The sequence below is a fragment of the Canis aureus genome, chromosome 18 (assembly GCF_053574225.1).
Source record: "Canis aureus isolate CA01 chromosome 18, VMU_Caureus_v.1.0, whole genome shotgun sequence".
Taxonomy (NCBI): Eukaryota; Metazoa; Chordata; class Mammalia; order Carnivora; family Canidae; genus Canis; species Canis aureus.
The window spans coordinates 16,681,819-16,701,363 of NC_135628.1; the positions used below are offsets into that span (position 1 = coordinate 16,681,819).

Consider the following 19,545-nt stretch of genomic DNA (forward strand, 5'->3'; position numbering starts at 1 on the left):
CAGACATATTTGTCATTTTAGAAGTTCTGTTCCAAGCATGGCTCGACTAGCTCCAAGGTAGCCTCATAATCTTATTTTAAAATGTTAACTTTGCATGAGTTTGGAGAAAGAGATATATTGGTCGGGGGGAAGTGGGAGTAGGTAGAGGTAGTCAAGTCTGATGGGTGGTGCCAGGGTACAGGGAAGGAAAAGAAAGACATTGCCAAAATGAGAATGATATCAAGAACATGTGTGTAAAACATGCATGGAAAATATAAAGAAAAATATAAAATTTGACTTCTAATTTTATGCAAAATGAAGTAAACACATGAACCATGACCAAAAGGAAGTGTGAGAAAGATTGAGCGGGAACTCTCGAGGGTATTCACATGACTAGCTGTGTGACCTTGGCTTAGTTACCAAACCTTTCCCAGCTTCAAGTTTCTCATCTAGTACCTACCCTTGTGGAGTTGTGTGTCTGGCATGAGTTTCTATGTGCAAAATGCCTGGAGTAGCTTCTGACACAACATGAGGCCCCATAGACACTAATCGCGTTAAGAAAGCCCTTCACTGCTTCCAAGGTAGGCTTTATATCTTCAGTTTACTTGCAGATCTTAATTATCCTAAACTGGCATTTCATTTTGTTGGTTTTTCATCTTAGTCTGCTTTTTTCTTTATGTCTTCCTGTTTCCGATAGATCAGCTTGTATTTTTGAGGTGCGATATCAGAGGTGCCAAAAAGTTTCCTGACATCTAATGCTGAATTCTACTAGAAATAATTTTCAGAAGTATGGGGTTTTTTACCCTGAGTTATCACTATGCTTATTCTTTTCCTTACTGTAGAGTCTTTTTTCTTTTCTATCGGTTGTTATGTAGTTTATTTATTTTGCTTTTAGTGATCCTTAAAAAGGCAATATTTCTCAGGAAATTTTCAAGATGAATATTAAAATTAGTAGTTAATTTTAAAAAGTTAAGGTGGGAATTATAAAAATGTATGTGTCCATTCTTTTTTTTTAAAAATTTTTAAAGCTTTTATTTATTCATGACAGCAGAGAGAGAGAGAGAGAGCGAGAGAGAGTGAGAGAGAGGCAGAGACACAGGCAGAGGGAGAAGCAGGCTCCATGCAGGGAGCCCAATGTGGGACTCGATCCCGGGTCTCCAGGATCATGCCCTGGGGCCGAAGGGGGCGCTAAACCACTGGGCCACCTGGGCTCCCCCCCCGCCCCCGTATGTGTCCATTCTTAATCATTTTCTACTAACTTAAGTCAATTTTTTAAAAATTTTATTTATTTATTCATGAGAGACAGAGAGAGGCAGAGAAGCTGGCTCCCTGTGGAGGCCTGATGTGGGACTCAATCCCAGGACCCCAGGATTATGACCTAAGCCAAAGACAGATGCTCAACCATTGAGTCACCCAGGTGCCCCCAAATTAAATATATTCTATTCACTAATCTTTAATTCTGACCTCTTTAATTTCTGAATTCTGCTGATTTGGGTACTCATATCAGTCTTCCTTTAACCCTGACCCTATCTAAAAATTTTAGTTTTGTTTCTTCAAAGTGAAATGTGAACTTAAAGATACTCATGAAGCAAACTGAGTGCAGAATTGATCTACATTTTTATAATTATTTTATTCTGTTTCACACTCACCATACCTGTTTTGACAACAGCCTCGTAGTGACTGTCCAAATCATTGAACTTAGATTCTTTTTTAAAATTTATTAATATTTATTTATTTTTTTAATAATAAATTTATTTTTATTGGTGTTCAATTTGCCAATATACAGAATATCACCCAGTGCTCATCCCGTCAAGTGCCCCCCTCAGTGCCTTCTATAGGCGAACAGCTCCACTTTCGTGTTTGTATTTCATTGGTTTTATGTCATATTTAGTTACATAACTATAATAACAAGTGCAACTTGCCAAAACAGTCTTTTTTCCAGAACTGTTTTTATTCCAAAACAGTGTTTGGAATAAACCACACTGGAACTTGTAAGTATCACTTCAACTGGTAACAAAAGTGAGCTGAGGGTCCCAAAGGTTGGGCTAGCAGTCATGGATGTTTGGTCATGTGGGCATTGAGTAGTATGGTTTACAGGAAGGTTGGGAGGCATCAATGAATCTATAGTTATGGAAGAGGAAGTCAGTTATGGAAACTTTAAACATGCAGTGGTTCTCAAATACTAGCATACATCAGAATTATCTGGATTGCTTGGTAAAACACAGATTGGTGGTAAAATCCAGAGGTTCTGATTTGGTGGGATTGAGGTGGGATTTGCATTTTTGACAAGCTGCCAGGTGACGCTACCTCTGCTGATCCAGGGAACACAATCTGAGAACCTTGAACTACAGCCAGTTTTGGTGGTGTGGATGGGGGTGGTCTTTTCAGACATCAGCATGCATAAGGCAGAAGGCCAGGTGTCATCTTCCCATGTGTCTACCTACCCACTCTCTAGTAGATAGACATTAGGTTTTTTGTTATGCTTAGTTCTTGGTATTGTGTTGAAATTCTTAATTTTTTTCTTTGTCTATGTAGGAATTTACTTGGAATTTGGGAACGAATACAATGAGGGTTTTTAAAGTCTTCATGTTTCTTGTTTTTTGCTTCCTTGAAAAAAAAAAATGAAACTATTAGTTCACTTTTTCAACCTTGCTGGGTGTGCTACTTCCAAATCACATGCCCCCCAGCCTCCTCCTAGGGAGAAAAAAAAAAATCCATCCGTCAGAAAATGTGTGTTTGGCAATAGCGCACCAGCTGCAGGGTGGAAAGGCAACGACGTGCGTGTGTTGTCAGCAAGCTGAGGACTTTCTCTGAGAAAGAAACAGATTATCTGATTGCCCTGCAATCTCCCTTTCAGAACTGGCTGACAGAGCTGGAGATCTTTGCTATAATCTTCTCAGCTGCCATCCACGACTATGAGCACACCGGAACCACCAACAATTTCCACATTCAGACACGGTGAGGATGTTGGATGTTTGGAGAGGAGGCAGGAGGGGTCAGGCGTAGAGTTTTAGAAGTCAGAAAGGTGTTAGCTGTCTTTCTTTTGCATGGTTACTCTATTTTGCATTTCTGAAGAAAGGAACTTTTCGACAAGAGATCAGCCTGGTCAGCTTTGATCAAGATTTAGTTTGAGAACCCGTCTGCGCCCAATTCTCGTATGTTATTCACATCGTATATGAATATCCTTTTCTTCTCTATTCTAATGCTAGCTATTTTTTTACTTATATATATAATGTGCATACGCTACCTATTTCTACTAGGTGGTAGAAGAATTTACGTAAAGGTGCAGTTGTCATGTAGACTGGATCAGCGAGGATGGCCCAGGATCAGGGTGTTTCTGTTGACATGTATGATAACTGGGCCTTCTTGCCCTATGGCTCTGGGATTCTGGGGACACTCTTCTCCTTCCTGATTTCATCCTTGTTCTGTTTAGTGCTCGCATTGCTCCCTGGCAGAGGGTTTGGGGAGCTGGGTTGTCTCATGTAGACAGCCCTTGCCATAGATAACCTGTGTACCCACTATGATGAACTGCACAGGTAAACACAAATCTCTGGGTGGGGGGGTTGGTATTAAGTATGGGTCCAGGTACCTGACTCTGAACCTCTTGACTATAACAGACATCACTAATCAATTTTTTTTTTAACCAAGCTTCATTTTTATCCTCAGTATTCCTCTCAACACAGCATTCTAGGCAAGCAGTACCAGTCAATTGTCTTTTCCATTTAGGATGAAACTTCATCTGTCCTGTCCTAACCTAATAACATACCTTCTCTTAAGACAGTTATATGAAACTGGAGAGACTCTAATAGGGTTAATTGGGCCTTGACATAGTAATCAAGAGAAGCTAGAATTTGGTGAAAGATGGCATGTCTAAGAGGAAGAATGTAGTGGGGAGCGATGAGAATTTAAAACCAAATAAATACTTGAGGTTTCACTTGAAAAAGCAGGTGCATAGTCCAGATAGGTTTGTGTTCATTAAATCAATCTACATTTATTTAATGAACCGAACACTTAATTATGAGGTACACAAAAGAAGGCAGTATTGTTTGATCTCTGTTCAGAAGGGGAATTTCAATAGAATGTCAGCAGACAAAAGGATTTAAGCCATTAGCTTCATTGTCTATCTCTCGCTTCCTCCTGAGGGGAGCCTCAGCTGCTGGGAAGCAGGCTTTTGTGGTTCTGTTTCAAGGGCTTTAAATACAGGGAATTCCACAGAGCAGCTCTGTTGACTGGATATCTATGAGTGGGATCTTTGCTCTGAGGACTGAGGCTGCGATGATTAGCACCTGCTGAAGAAAGAGAGGCGGTTAGAGCAACTGTATGTGGGTCTTTGCTGGAGACCAATATCAAAACCCATCTCAACTCAGAGGAAATGGCTTCATTACAGCAGCTGGAAAAGAGCTTACCATCACAAAATACACATCAGTGGGAACCTTACTTAACAGATACAAGATAAGACCTTTCACCATGGGGTTTGCACGTTTTGTGTTATCTTCATAGGAGTAGGAAAATTTCAGTGATTTCTGTTACGCTTGGTTCGGAATAAAATTGAAACATTGGCCTTCTTTAATAGAACTTTATTCAAAGCATCTCAGCCTGTGTGATCCCTATACAGAAAACTAAATCTGTAACCAAGTTCTTTGTCCCTTGATGGTATGTTAAGCTTGACACTTTAAAGGTATACTAGCTATATCCCAAAGTTTGGCCAGTGACAGGCACAAGTTATTGTGAGGAGCAGTGGGCGAACTGTCAGAAGACCTTGCCTTCATCCCAACCGTGGCCTGGGAAGTCATTTTACATCACTGAGACTCCGCTTCCTTGATGAGAAACAAATAAGTTATAATAATCTAAGGCAGTGTACAGCTCTGTGTTTGGTGCAATGGTCTGCGAATAAGTGACTAGCAACTATCATACAATCCTTATATTCTTTACTCTCAATTTTATACACATGGCTTCCACATGGCAAAATTAAGATCAAGGTACTACCAGAGGCACTTGGCAGACTCTACCTACCAGGTGGTATGTGTTCAGAGAATTATAACAATAATAAATAAATTCTTTCACTGAATAAAATTTTTAAAAATTAAAGGCATTCCAGAAAATACAAGGAAATTTGAGTTGACCCGTGTTTTATGAAATCCACCTATGCTGCTAGTAGAGATCACTGAGATCTGGTTATGGAACAGCTTTCAGAGAGTCCTACAGTTGGATATCACATATTTCACATTAACATATTAACATTTAAATACCCTACAAATACCTATTGATGATTTGTGGTGTTGGTTTTAGTTAATTGGTTGACATAATGTCATGAGGGCAAATATAATTGTTAAACATAGGAAAAAAGGTGGTGCATTCTAGCTTGAGAGAGTTACCTGAAAAATCTCAACCGTTAAACATCCTAAACTATTTTGTCTTTCTGTTCAGGTCTGACCCTGCTATTCTGTACAACGATAGGTCTGTATTAGAAAATCACCATTTAAGTGCAGCCTATCGCCTTCTGCAAGAGGATGAGGAAATGAATATTTTGATCAACCTCTCAAAGGATGACTGGAGGTAAGGATGAGACAGGAGAGAGATTTGGAGTCCAGGAAAAGAACCATGAGGAGAGATTAAATATGCTGCTTTTGGAGATACAGCACCACTTGAAATGTTTGTGGCACCTTCTCTCTCTGTCTCTTCCTACCCTGATCTGTCCTCTCCCTCCCTCCTCCTCCTCCTCTTCTCTCTTTTCTCTCTCTCTCTTTTTTTTTTCTTAATACAAATACTCAAATATATTGTAGGCACTTTGGAAATACCTGCTGTTTTTTACCTTAGGAAACTGGTATTGCATTTGTCTTAGCTTCTTAAATCTGAGTTTTTTCATTTAACATTTGTTCTTCACCTTCTATTTGATTTGAACTTCTTTTAAAAATCTTTCAAAATTTGCTAAGGAAATCATTTTGGCACTCAAAACAAATCATGGATATCTAATTCTGTTGCCTAAATGACACTGTGTGTCTCTGAATGAATTTAGGCACACCTGAATTTGAATATGGAAATAGTTACTAGTTGTATGGCATTTAGGAAGTTACCTAACCCTTCATACTGTTGTAAAATTTAATTTCTATAAAATAGATAATAAAATTTACCCCATGATTTAGTTAATGTTATAGTAAATGATATAATCCATTTAAAATGCTTAGCACATATTGTAATGCATGTATATAGCAAGCCTGCAAGGCTTTGTAGCTATTAATATAGGTCAGGATATTTCAAAGATTAGAGACAAAACCATTTAAATCTTTATAAAGTTCTGAATCTACTGTGATGCAAATAGTACTTATATTATAATTAAATGCTTGGCTGTTCATTGTGCTAGCCATTATGTAAAGATTCAGAAAAGTAAGCCATACTGATATGTATGTTCCACATGTCATATTCCTAAAAAATGATTCCTTAATCCTTAACCTTCACTTATTCCTCCTAAAAAAAAAAAGTTCACCTAAATGGTTCAAGTTGATTAGAAATGTCACCATTAACTGATTTTGCTTAGAAGTGGCAAAAAATATAAACAAATTTTTACTTCCTTTTTTTTTTTTTTAACTTCCATGCTTCTCTCTTCACGGGGTGTCCCTGAAAGGGAGTTTCGGACCTTGGTAATTGAGATGGTGATGGCCACAGACATGTCCTGTCATTTCCAACAAATCAAAGCAATGAAGACTGCTCTGCAACAGCCAGAAGCGTGAGTGGACCTGTGACATCATGTGTTTTTATAGGTGTTTGAACTGGTTCTTGTCCATGTTTTTGCACCTTTGAAGTGTCCCTCCTTCAGAGAGCTTCCTTGAATGGTCTCACCATGTGGGGATGGTTGAGGAGAGGGCATTACAGTTGTACATATCACAGATTCTCATCAAGGTTGAAATAAATAATAGGGCCAGTAACAATTTGACCCCCCACATTAGATTTTAAAATCATTCCTTGCAGGAAACTGAACAAAGATTCACTCAGTATAGGGGCAACAAAAGCCAATGAGTGAATCTCTTAGATTCTTGTATTTTTTTTTTTTTTTGAGTGATGCAATTATTCCAGAAATAGTTTTGAGTCCATTTATGAGGTGTCCAGCACCATAAACATGGAGACTAAGCTGTTGGATATCCCTGTGGGATGAAATGATGCTTCCCCCCAGTTCAGCTGAAGTGGGGGTGGAGATGAGAGAATGGGGAGAGATTAAGAAATTAATGATTTTTAAAAACTCTTATTGAGGTTCTGAAAGTTTGTTTGTCATGTGTTTGGGTCCTTTGGGTTTATAGAATTGAAAAGCCAAAAGCATTATCCCTGATGCTGCACACAGCAGACATAAGCCATCCAGCAAAAGCATGGGAGCTCCATCATCGCTGGACAATGTCGCTTCTAGAAGAGTTCTTCAGACAGGTACCTTGCTGTGCTATTCTCAGGGCTGTCAGCACTGGATAGTTTCTGAGTTTTATATTTCAGCAATGCTATAAGAAGACTATTGGCATTTCAGTCATTTTCTTTGGGGAGGAAGGGTTCATAGCTTGTGTGTGTGTGTGTGTATGTGTGTGTGTGTGTGTGTGTGTGCATGTGTGGCCTTTTAGTCATGTGATGTTTGACTCTTACCTAAATTTTGGTTCTCAGAATATTATGGTATTTCTGTCCTATGCATTTCTGTTTGGAAAAAAAAATTCTTTTTGTCCGTTTTTTGGTCAAGGTGTCATCTGGTTACTTTCCCTTTTACTCCTGTTCTAATGGGTTGACCAAATGGTGGTTGCTTTTGCATCACCATGTGGGATTAAGATGTTAACCTTTAACTCATAATAATCTGTTATAATTGATTGGGTGATTTCTTTTGAGCGGATAAGTTAGATTCCAAAGTGAGGTGTAGCAATTTGTGGTCAGGAAATCACTAGAAGCTACTGTTTCAATTATATTTAAACATACTACATCCATCCTAAGACCCAGGATTGTGTTTTCTACAAGGGTAGCCAGTTTTTAGTGAGTAGGCTATACTTTAAAATTAAATAAAAAAAAAAAAAAGGTACACAGAAGTAGAGAAATGGAGAAATAAATGCATTGTACCAAAACTGTCATCTTCCAACAAGAGCTGCCACTAAAACATTTGCTTCGAGACATGAGGTCCTGAGGTTGGAAGCCAGATGACATGCAGGCTGTAAGGACCTAAAATATAGCAAATTCACATCAGCACAGCTAATTCAGTTACTTCTGCACAAGACACTACTCATGATGCCAGTCTCAACTTTGTCCCCTAAACTGACAGAGATAGGCTCTTTTAATGGTTACTCAATTTTTGGAAGTAAATTACTCCTATGATTACTCTTATTCTATGATTCTGATTTGAACGGAAAAGCTGTAGGAGGCATCTACATGTGTGTATTTTTTCTTCTGAAATTGTACACAATATCTAGTGATGAGGTGGGAGCAGAGTCAATAGCATATTCAGCAATATCCAGAAGACCCTTTATTGGAGCTTTTATTCCAACTGGTTTGTGGGACTAATCCAATCCCTCTTCTAGTTCCCAATGGTCTTTTTTTTTTTTTTAGTTCCCAGTGGTCTTATCTGTGATTTGTATTTTAGGAGGTGCTGGCAGCAGGAGGGATTTAGGAGAAGGTTGAACCATATGTTTCCTTAGGGTCCTTCTGGCATTAAATGTTCTACACTTCCTTCACACTGTCTAGGGGTGCACATCAACACATGCACATACGCATGTTCCCGTAAACTGTTATGTGAATATACCCTAAGGTACCCGATTCTACATGTGGGCATTTCCCCTTCCAAAGTCATTGCTTGGTCTCTCAGACTTGTTTTCAAGGAGAACCCAGTGGTGTGCGAGGAACTAGAGCTATACAGGTATGGCCTTATATATACAAGAATGACTGCAAATTCATCCTTAATCAAGGCCTAATTTTGAGCCAATTTTCTGGAAGCTGTTTTTCTAATATTAGTGAAAGGATTTTATTATATGCTTTCTTTAATATTACTTGTGTGATAACACCCCCTATGGCTGAGAGTATTTAATCCATAGCCAAAGGTAGGTGATAGCTAATTCATTTAAGTTTGAGGTATAGGAGTGATTCTTTCTTTTAATTGTGAGTGATTATGAGAAATTGCTTAAATATGTGCACAATTTTTCCCATAAAGGAAACCTGGTTTGCATACACATATGCTTTAATTGAATGAAAAGGTGCTAGAGGCAATGTGAAAATAACCTTATTGAATTTCTTGCCTATTGGGAGTGGAATGTTAGCTCACTGGACTGGAACCATTTTTTAGTAATTATGATTCAGTAAATTATTTTTATCGACTTAATATTTTAACCCAGATGCCATGAGCCATTGTAAGTAACCCATGTAGGAGAAATGTTGCCTCAGCTCTTAACTATAGATTTTAAATCGGACAGTTCAAATGGGAAATCTCAATGGGACTATAAGAGTCTTTGAAAATACTACATTTGAAAGCTGGGCTATAATTCAAAATAAGGGCATAGCCTCAGTGTTGATAGACCAGACCTTCCAACTTTGCTAAAAGAGTAAGTTACATCTTCAGTACTATAACCATATTTTACAAAATCCAAGCTATGGCCTTGGGGTGCTTCTCAATGAAATATTGACTTTTAAAAAGTAGAAGTTTGCCTCTTTGGTAAATACATGCTATAAAAGTCTTGAGGTTCATTTCCTCTATATTTCTGGGTTTTTTTTTAATATTTTGCAAACATCAAATTCATGCAATTCTTTAATATCCTCTGTGTCTGTGGTTGTTTCCCCATTTCTAATTCTCATTTCATGTATTAGTGTTTTTCCCTTTGCTTCTCTATGAAATTGGCTAATCATTTGATTATTTTGTTTTTATTTTATTTGATAATACCTTAAATGAGATTTTCATTTTTACTAATTCATTTGTTCTGCTTGAATTTGTTTTGTTCTTTTGCTAACTCCCTGAGTTGGATGATCCATTCACTTATTTCATTCTGCCTGTTTAGAATTAGAAGATATAAGGCTAGGAATTTGTCTTTTTCTTATAAATCTCATAGATTCTGATATACAATATGTTCACAATCATTCCTTCCTAAATATTCTGTAATTTTGGTGTAGATTTTTCCTTTACAGAAGAGTTGGTTCAGATAGAGGTGTTTGTTTATATATTTTAACAGTGGTGTGCTCTTTTGCTCTCTAGTTTTATAATTAATTTGTGGCTTATTGAAATTCAAAGAATTTTTTCATTGTTTGGATTTTATTGTGAATTATTTGTCACCTACCATATAATGTTTTGTGAATGTTCATTGCTCTTGAAAAGTAGATTCATCTTCTACTTGCAAGGCATAGAATTCAAAGAATACCATATACGTCTACCTTATGAATTATGTCACTTAGGTATTTTATATATCATTTGAAAAATTGATCTATTGTGGGTTGACAGGTGTTTCTATTTTATTTTCTATGTAGTGTGAATGTTGATTCTGTATTATTTGGTTCTTGGATATTCATAACTATTAGATCGTCATAATTTATTGTACCCTTTATCATTATAAAGCCTGCTTCTTTGCCTCATCTAATGCTTTTACCTAGAATTCAAATTTGACTCATTTTAAGAATATGACCCTTGTCTTTGCACAGGCCTTTACCTTTAACCTTTCAGAGACAATTTGGTTTGGATGTGCCCTTTAAACACTGAATATAGTTGAGGTTTTTTCTATGAGGCCATCTAAAATTATTTTCTTTTATTATTTGATATCAGCTGTATTCATATCTATTGAAATGATGGGAATCTTTGATCTTAGATGCCATAGTATTTTATATTATGCCTTCTGTTTTTATAGCTTCTTCGTAAATAGTTCATTATATTGGCTGTGCCATCTGCTTTGTTCTCTATTTCTTCTGATGACTTGGAAGTTTTATATAGTTTTTAGTTCTTCCAGTGGCTAACTTGATGATAAAAATTCTACATCCTTTATTTATTTATCTATTGCCTCCTTGTTATAAAAAGTAGTAAACTTCTGCTTCCTCTCTCCTCCAGCATCTAATTTTAGCTGGTTTTATTAACTTGTTTAATTCTTATAGTCTGTCCTTTGTTATTTAAATATAGTTCGATTATTTTATATATCATATTTAAATGATATATTCGTATCCTCATCTACAGCAGAAAGCCAATGTTTATTCATTACCTCCAGACATTATTCCTCATTTCACTTCTATAACATAATTAACTCCTTGTTACTACTTGTTGGGCATATTATTTCTAAATTGTCCTGATTTTTTAAATGAGCATTCTATGGCATGTACTACATGCTGCTTACAAAAGATATGTGCTAAACAAAGTGACCCAGAACAGTAGAAAGCATATCTGGCAAAAGCATAATTTTCTAGTTGTTCTTGTCTTGGTTCTACTCAGTGTTGGTACTTTCTAACATCTACTCAGTGTTGGTTGATCATCCACTGGTTGGCCAACATTGTTCCTCAAGAGATTTCTTCTAGAAGAGCTAATGAAACCACATTTTTGTGTACTTGCCCATTTTTCTACTACTGTTTTACTTGGGCCATAGTTTGCTTGGGTAAGACTTTTTTTTTTTTTTTTTATCAAACTTTCTTTCCCTGAGGCCTTTTTAAGATTTCACTCAAGTGTCTTCCACCTGTGAATATTGCCATGGAGAGGTTGGAGACCCTGCTGTAATTATTTTCCTGTCTAGGTGACATATCTTTTTGCTTATGTGCCCTAAAGGATTACTACTTTACCTTTGAAGCTTACTGATCTTACTAGGATAAATTTCAGTAATGATTGTTCTGTAATAGCTTTTCTTGGGAACTGGCATGTTCTTTTCTTCTATAGATTCAAGTTACATTGATTAAATCTTTGAATGCTTTTGTTTTCCGTTTGCTCAGTTCTCTTCTGTAGGGAAAACAGTTCATATGTTGCTCTCTTTTGTTTTTCTTCCATGTCTATATTTTAACTTTAAATCTTCATTAACTCTTTGATCAGTGGTATTTGTTTGGTCTGCTTTTTACATTCCTGACCTTCATGCCCCTTAATATTGTTTTCATCAAGAACGACTCATTTGTGCTGCTTCCAGGCAATCTTCTTTTATGCATGATTCTGTTTTTCTTTTCCATATCTTTCCTGAGTTCTGCTAGCTCCTGTTTGCCTGAGTCCCTGTTCTTGATAATTTCAGGAGTTTCCTTCTATTCATGACAATGTTTGGTCATCACTGGGTGGCACTGTTTTTTTCTGGTATTTCCTATCCATTATTTATTTATTTTTGTTTCTTCCTTTATTCCCTTTTTTTCCCCTTTTTCACTTGAAATATCTTTTCACAAGTTTTTTTGTTTGTTTGTTTGTTGGTAGTGATGGTAGTGCTCCTTCTTCCTCCTTCATTTTAGTATTATTATTATAATTATTATTTACTATCATTGAATGAAATGTATTGTTTTTAGACTATTTGCAGGAGATATGTGCCCAGGAGGAACCAGAGCAGCAATATTCTAAAATAGCAGAGATTCTTCATGGTTTCTTTTGAGGTTTCTGTGATGTGGGATGTGTTGTGTGTATGTGTGTGTGTGTGTGTGTGTTAATCTTTATTTCTTCCCAGACAATAGTGGGCAGCAATCTCTGCCATCCATCATCCTCTTGCCATGCCTATGTATTTCCTCATTCAAATTCTCCTTTTCTACAATTCCTAGAGACTAAATAGGGTTCAGGGTAGCTTCTCACACCAGAGAGAACCAGGAGAACTATGTTCTTCAAGTTTTATCTGAGATCTTCAGCCATAGGCTTCTCCTCTGGAGATCTGACCTCATCCTTATCCGATATGCACAACATTTTGTAGCCATTCCTTATATAGTTTGATTTGAGAGGAGAGATTTTTCCTAGTATTTGTGTTTCTGATTCTTGCTCTCCTGTTTTGAGAGGATAATTTCTGAGAAGAAAGGACACAGATATCTTTACTATACTATCTTAAATCCAAAATCACAATAATTTTCTTATACTTCATATTTATAACTTTTTCTCCTGGGAAAGAAAACTGTACATTGCTGCAATTTTTTTTGTGTGTGATACTTTTGTTACCCTCTCCAATAATATACTTTTTCTTCATTCTACCTGGAAAGACTCACTTGAGACGTCACCTGCCCTTGAACTTACAGTATAGAAATAATCTTTGTTTCTCTTATTTGGTTTGTTGCTTACATATGGCTGCTGTAACACACAGAATATATAATAACACACATAAAATGGGAGTTTATTACCCACTCATGTGAAGTACAGGACAAGTGTTTCTTGATTGGCAGGTAGTTTATAATTAGCAGTGATTTTAGACCCAAACTCTACATGGCTTCCATGTTGCTTATCTACATCAAGCCAGCAAAAAAGGGAAGAACATGGACAAGTAGGCATAGGAGATTTTATATGCCAGAAGTATGGTAGAGATACATCCCCTTCCTCTTGTTTTATTATCTAGCACTAACAGGCAGAGATCCTGGAAAACGTAGAGTAACTGTATGGACAGAAATAGAGGAGGAAACAGAGGGAAGTTTTATGAACAGCTGACTGCCTCATTGTTCCCCCAGCCTGCCTGTCATAATGTAGCCAAAGGAGCTTGAGTGTTTCTAATCAAATTATCTCTTCATTCATTCAACAAATATGCATTGTGTTTCTTTTGCAGATTGACTAGATGACTTTATTAGTCTTAAACTCCACCATGGGAATGATACTTATTTTTGTGCATTGTCCTAGAAGAAAAAAATGAATTAGTTAAAAAAAAATCCTTCATCCTAAGACTTTTGCCCTTTATTTTTTTTGGAAAATATTAAGGTCTTCAGTAAAAAGGAAAGGGTATGAATAATTCCACATGGACCAGTAGTTATAGTCATATGATATTTTTGAAATCAAGTTGAATTCAGCTGTAGAAGTACCTCCTTTCATATTACTTTCTGCACATTTTTTTCCAATTCATAAATATGTCTGTCCTCCAAAGGAAATTCAATGACCACTACTTTAAAATAGGCTTTTAATAGTTGAGTCTACTCAGCTTAATTACATCCAAAAAATGTAAACGATGTGTAGATATGGGTATGGATAAATCCATGGGATGTCATTTCATAGCTTATACTTTTTTAATAATAAAATCCAAATTGATGCTTATACCTTAATAGTCAAATGGTTAGTGTTCACCACCTTTTCTTCTAAACCACCCCCATTAAAATGTACCAAAAACTCACCTTGTATCCCTGCTTCATAAGGAATTAAAATGAGTTTTATTTGTCTTAGCTGAGTTATCCTGCTAAACCATCTACACAACAACAGTTTATGTTATACTCTTCCTTCTCTGCATCCTGTCCAAGTAGAAGTAGCTTAGGGGTAAATTATTTTTATCATACCACTTGAGAGATAGTACAGTCCTTAGCAAGGCATACTCAGAAATAGAAAAGCCATTGTGTCCCATGAGGTGTCTATACAGGACACCTGAACTGAACCACTTCAGGACTGTTCCTAAGACCCTTGGATGACCCCAGCACCTATTGTGACCCCACCATTCAGCTTCCTCAGACACCCATTCCTTTTCCTTCCTTTCAGTAGATGTTCTGTATATGGACCAGCATCCCTTCTCTTTCATAACATGCCTTAGAAAGAAAAAGTATTGTGTTTTTAATCCAGATCTAGTTTTTGAATGAAGTTGTTATTACTTTTTATTTACTCTTAATGTATTGTTAATATTTATTCTAATCAGAGTGTATTTGATATAACAAATTCACTAAATGTTTCTCAAATCTTGACTTAGATATTAGAGATACCTAAGATATCTAATATCAGAGAAACAATAATAGTTCTTTTATTTATTTACATATATTTCTCAGTTAATCCTCATCACAACCTGGTGAAATAGAGGGTATTATCTCATACTTTATAGAACATAAAACTGAAATGTAGAGAGGGAAAATAAGCTTACTATAATCACACAGCTAGGGGGAGAAAGGCCAGATTCAACTCAAATCAGTAACAATTAACCTGAGCAGATTCTATCCTAGTAAAATGAATCAGCACTAATTCACTACTATAAGAAGGGTGCCATCTTCTCCCTTTCCTCTAGGTGTGTGACTAAAGCTTTTGGTTCAGGTTTTCAAAAATCATTTCCCTCATTATTTAGACTTTCCATAGTACCTACTTGTTATAGTGATGCTTTTGGTTAGATTGAGAATATATTGGCCAGAGAATTATTACTGTCTGACTTGAGAAACAAAAGCAATTATTTACTGTTTCTTTTTTGGTCCACTTTTCATTATGGACTGAGCCTGTGCTTAAGACCCTGGAAGCACTTACCTGAGTTGTGTGTAGGTTTAGATAGCAACACTAGGAGAATAAAACCAAAACAGTCCAGTTTGAATTTGTGTCTTGGAGACTGCCCACAACACAGGGGCTTTACTGGCTCATGAAAGGCCACAGATCTACACAACTTGAGAACACATAGGAATCCTGACTGCAGTGTTGGCTCTAGGCCACGGGACGCAATGGCTTTTCTTATTTTCCTCAGGGGACCTATTGCTGCCTGATGAGGCTTTCTATACAACAGCATGTGCCTTTGCAGTTGGATGGACTGATTGGACTCCAGAGGGCTTCAGTTTCTTGGTGCCTTTTATGCAGAGGAGCAGGACCTAGAAGGACTTATTACATAATGTAATTGTAATAATTATAATAAAGACCAGTGGCCTTTGTGGCAGTTGAAGGTGCTAAATAAAATCTGGGCAACTGTACCTACTGATCTTAATTTACTATGACCTCCTGTTTTTCTAGGGTGACAGAGAAGCAGAGCTGGGGCTGCCTTTTTCTCCACTGTGTGACCGAAAGTCGACGATGGTTGCTCAGTCGCAAGTGGGTAGGTGTTACAGCCCTTTGGATGGAAAGAATAAACAGAGAGGGATACCTAAAAGTAAGCTCAGATGTTCCCAGTGATTCTTTGGCAGGGAACCTGGCTCCATTTTGCTCTGCTGTGCTCATGGTCGGTTGGATTGATGGAGGTGTTCTCCCCACTCTTTTCCCTGCAATGTGGCTGGTTTGTGGGGAGATTAGAGAGCAATTCTCTGCTGTTTCTATCATTCCCCACCAAGAGCAAAAGGGGCCTCAACTTTACAATGTGATGACAAGAATCAGTGGCAAGAAGCCCATTCTATTTCAGCCTCTCCATTCTGCATGCAATACCGGAAATCTCCTTGGCATTTCTCCTCAATGATACTTCCTCTGGCCCTGTTTCCAGGACAGTCCCATTTCCTAGATAACGCTACTTTCAGGATTGGCTCATTTTAAATGTTTCCTTCTTTTTAGAAACTTTTTAACACTTTTTTTTTTTTTGGTAGAGGTAATTTTGTACTGCTAATTACCATAATATATATGCATTTCGAAAATCCTCAGATATGAGAGAGGTTACCAGTATCACACATAAATTAAATATCATCAGTGCTCTTCATTTGGAAGAGTCTGAAATCATTCAAAAAAGTAAATTCAACAAGGATTTACTGATTTTTTTTCTACTTGTATTTTGAGTACTCATTCATTTTTTTCATGATAATGTATTGAGTTTCTGTTAGGTGCAGGGCACTGCTAGGCACTGTAATAGAAGTATGTCGTAAAAAACAAATAAAAATTATATATGGTATCTGCTCCCAAAGACATTGAACTAGTATTAGGTGGTAGGCAAGATGTTAGGAAAACAAAATCTATTTGAGTGTTACAGTGCAAAGATAGAGTTCTGTATATGGTATAATCAGGTACAGAACAGAGTGTGTAGACTGTTAGACTCAGAAAGACTTGTTGGAGGGTGCATTTGAGTTGAGGCTTAAGAAATAAGTGGGCAATATCTAGGCAAATGGTGCTGTAGGTGAGAGGTATGTAATGGGTCGGTGGAAGGGCATTGCAGATAAGAGATCAGCATATACTAAGCAGAGAAATTTAAAACAGCCTAGTGTGATCAGGGCACTACAAACAACTCCTGGCTGGAGTAGTGGGCAGATGAAGTGAACAACATGTCTAGAGAGAAAATCAGGGTATATCTAAAGAATTGTAAGTAAGATTTAAAAATATGGAAATTGATGCTGCAGAGTAAGAGTCATTAAACTGTAGCCTGTGGGCTAAATCTGGCCTACCACTTGGTCCTGTAAATAGTTTTATTATAACAGAGCTAAGCTCGTTCATTTGCATATTGCTATGGCTACTTTTACACTATAGTGACAGAGTTAAGGAGTTGTCATAGATTTGTCCCACAGAACCTAAAATATTCACTTATCTGGCCCTTTACAGAAAAGTTTGTCAACCACTGTTTTAGGAAGACTTCTCTATTGGATAGCTGGAGGATTTTGAGTAAGCCCAGAGGCAAGGAAATCAGCTAGGTGCCTTCTGCAGGATTACAAGCAAACAATGATGAGTGATAGAACTGAAGGAGGACGGAGACTTTCCAGAAGAGAGGTGGCATGTAATATATTAAGGATTCAGCTGAACACAAAGCTAAGGTGAAGGCAGCAATCCAGATTAAGTGGTCCTGTTTATAAGGGTTGGAGGGAAAGCTGATGAGTTAGTTCTGGTTTGGACATGTTGACTTTAACTTGTACAAAAGCAAAAAAGGTGAAAACTGTCATGAAACACTTCAGTTTCAGCTTGAACTGAAATTATAAAATTGTACCACAATTAACTAAGAATACAAAGCTGGACATCAGTGTTTCTTTATCAGGATACTATGGGTATTTGGGACATTGCTTGTTTTGCCAATTATGTTGTAGGACTTTTAGCAACCTTTATTGCTGGGCATTAAATGCCAGGATCACCCACCTTGGTCATTATGAAAACCAAATAAGCATTTGCACCAAACAAATGCTTGATTTGGTATTTCATTTCCTCCCAACTTTCATGTGGCTGCGTAACGAACTATCACCAATAGTTCCAGATTATATATTTTCTACTAATGTGTTATAGAACACCTGGGTATTTTTTTGAGACATTGATACAATAACTCTAGCCTAACATCAGCTGTCTCCCTGACATGGTGATATCTCTAAGGTACAGTTCCGAATCTGACCCCTCTCCTAATTTCCAACCCTTTTCTTCCAATTCTGTTTGCTCTCTCCCATCTGGACATGTCCTCTGTAGCCCAGAATCAGCAATCTAAGACCAAGCCCATCGTCCTTTCCCCAGCCACATTCTCCCCCATCGACTCTGGGCTCTCTGCTTTGCTGGGGGAAGTCTCTGACAATTCCCACTTAGAGGCAGCACCACCTCCTGCTGTGCTTGCACCTATGCCTCCGTGACACCCCCACCTTACAGTGGCACTGGATCCTGCCTTCCTTTAGCTATTGCAACAGCTTCTGAAAGATTTTCCCAGCCTCATCCCCTCCTGCTCTCTCCTTTCTTGCCAGATTAAGTTTCTTGACAAATCAATTTTCCCAAAGAACATTTAAAAAAAAACTGTGAGGCTGCCCAAACATCTCAAGGGACTTCTAATACCCATCAAAGTCCCAACTCCTTGGCCTGACCCTTAGGAGCCTCCCTCCCTGTGCTGATGATGACTTCCTGCCTTCTCAAGCTTTGCCTCTCCAACTCTAAAAAAAATCCTTAAGCCCCAGTTATTCCTCAGACACATCCTGCATTTTCTCTCATCCTCATCACTTTGCTTATTCCATCCCTTCCACCTAGTGTGAAGACACTTAGGGCTCAGCTCAAACATCACAACCTCCATAAAGCTATTCATAGGCCTCTCAGTGGGTGGGAAAATATCCTCCCTCCCTTACCTTCCCAGGGGCCTTCTTTGGTCTTCTCCTTTGGCCCTTGCCATATACTCTAGGGGTCATTTTTCTGTTCAGTTAATCTCTCATAAACTCTTTGAAGGTAGACAGGTTGTGTTCTACATCTTCATCTATATGCATCACCGACCACAGCATTTGTTCCATTGTGGGGGTTGAATATGTGTTTCTTAATCACTTGATTGAGCTAGCTGCTAGAAAATCATAAGAAAGTTATGCAGGAGAAATGGAACTGACTCATGGTATTCAGCTCAAGGAATATGTTAAATGAATAAGACCAACCTACTCACTCCTAATCTGATCTGGAGCTCCTCTGTGGATAAATTTTCAAAAAGAAAAAAGATAAGATTCATTAGTCTCCATTGGAAAATATAGAAAGGCCAGGTAATATGTAGCTCTTCTGAAGTGTTGCTGTCTCTCTTCAGGTTTTATTGATTTCATTGTGGAACCCACCTTCACTGTGCTCACAGACATGACTGAAAAGATTGTGAGTCCCTTAATTGATGAAACCTCCCAAACCGGCGGGATAGGACAGAGGCGTTCAAGGTCAGTGGGGAAACTCGAAGGTTAGAGGTCAGGTTGGCCTGTCCACGAGGACAGAGTGGTTCCTTTGGTAGAGATGGGGTTATTTCCTAATGATGTTTGCCCTATCTCTCTTATAAGAGAGAAGTCTGCCTCTTTCTTTTTCTCAGAGGAATGGAAGGTGTACTGTCTGTGCTCTACAGGCTGGCCTGGAAGGAGGTAGCCATGCTCTACACCATGACTGGTGGGTTTCCA

The 19,545-nt window shown here is 37.7% G+C and overlaps 1 protein-coding gene across 8 annotated transcripts in view; it reads left to right on the top strand.

Annotated features, from left to right (window-relative positions):
• Window positions 1-19,545, top strand: part of PDE1C (phosphodiesterase 1C) — a 482,957-nt gene that overhangs the window by 396,381 nt on the left and 67,031 nt on the right. For all 8 annotated transcript variants that reach the window (XM_077856290.1, XM_077856292.1, XM_077856291.1 and 5 more), the window contains 6 exons: window positions 2,837-2,937; window positions 5,407-5,535; window positions 6,602-6,703; window positions 7,272-7,392; window positions 15,776-15,857; window positions 19,194-19,314. In XM_077856290.1, the coding sequence (XP_077712416.1) occupies window positions 2,837-2,937; window positions 5,407-5,535; window positions 6,602-6,703; window positions 7,272-7,392; window positions 15,776-15,857; window positions 19,194-19,314 (656 nt within the window). The remainder of the gene's footprint in view (window positions 1-2,836; window positions 2,938-5,406; window positions 5,536-6,601; window positions 6,704-7,271; window positions 7,393-15,775; window positions 15,858-19,193; window positions 19,315-19,545) is intronic.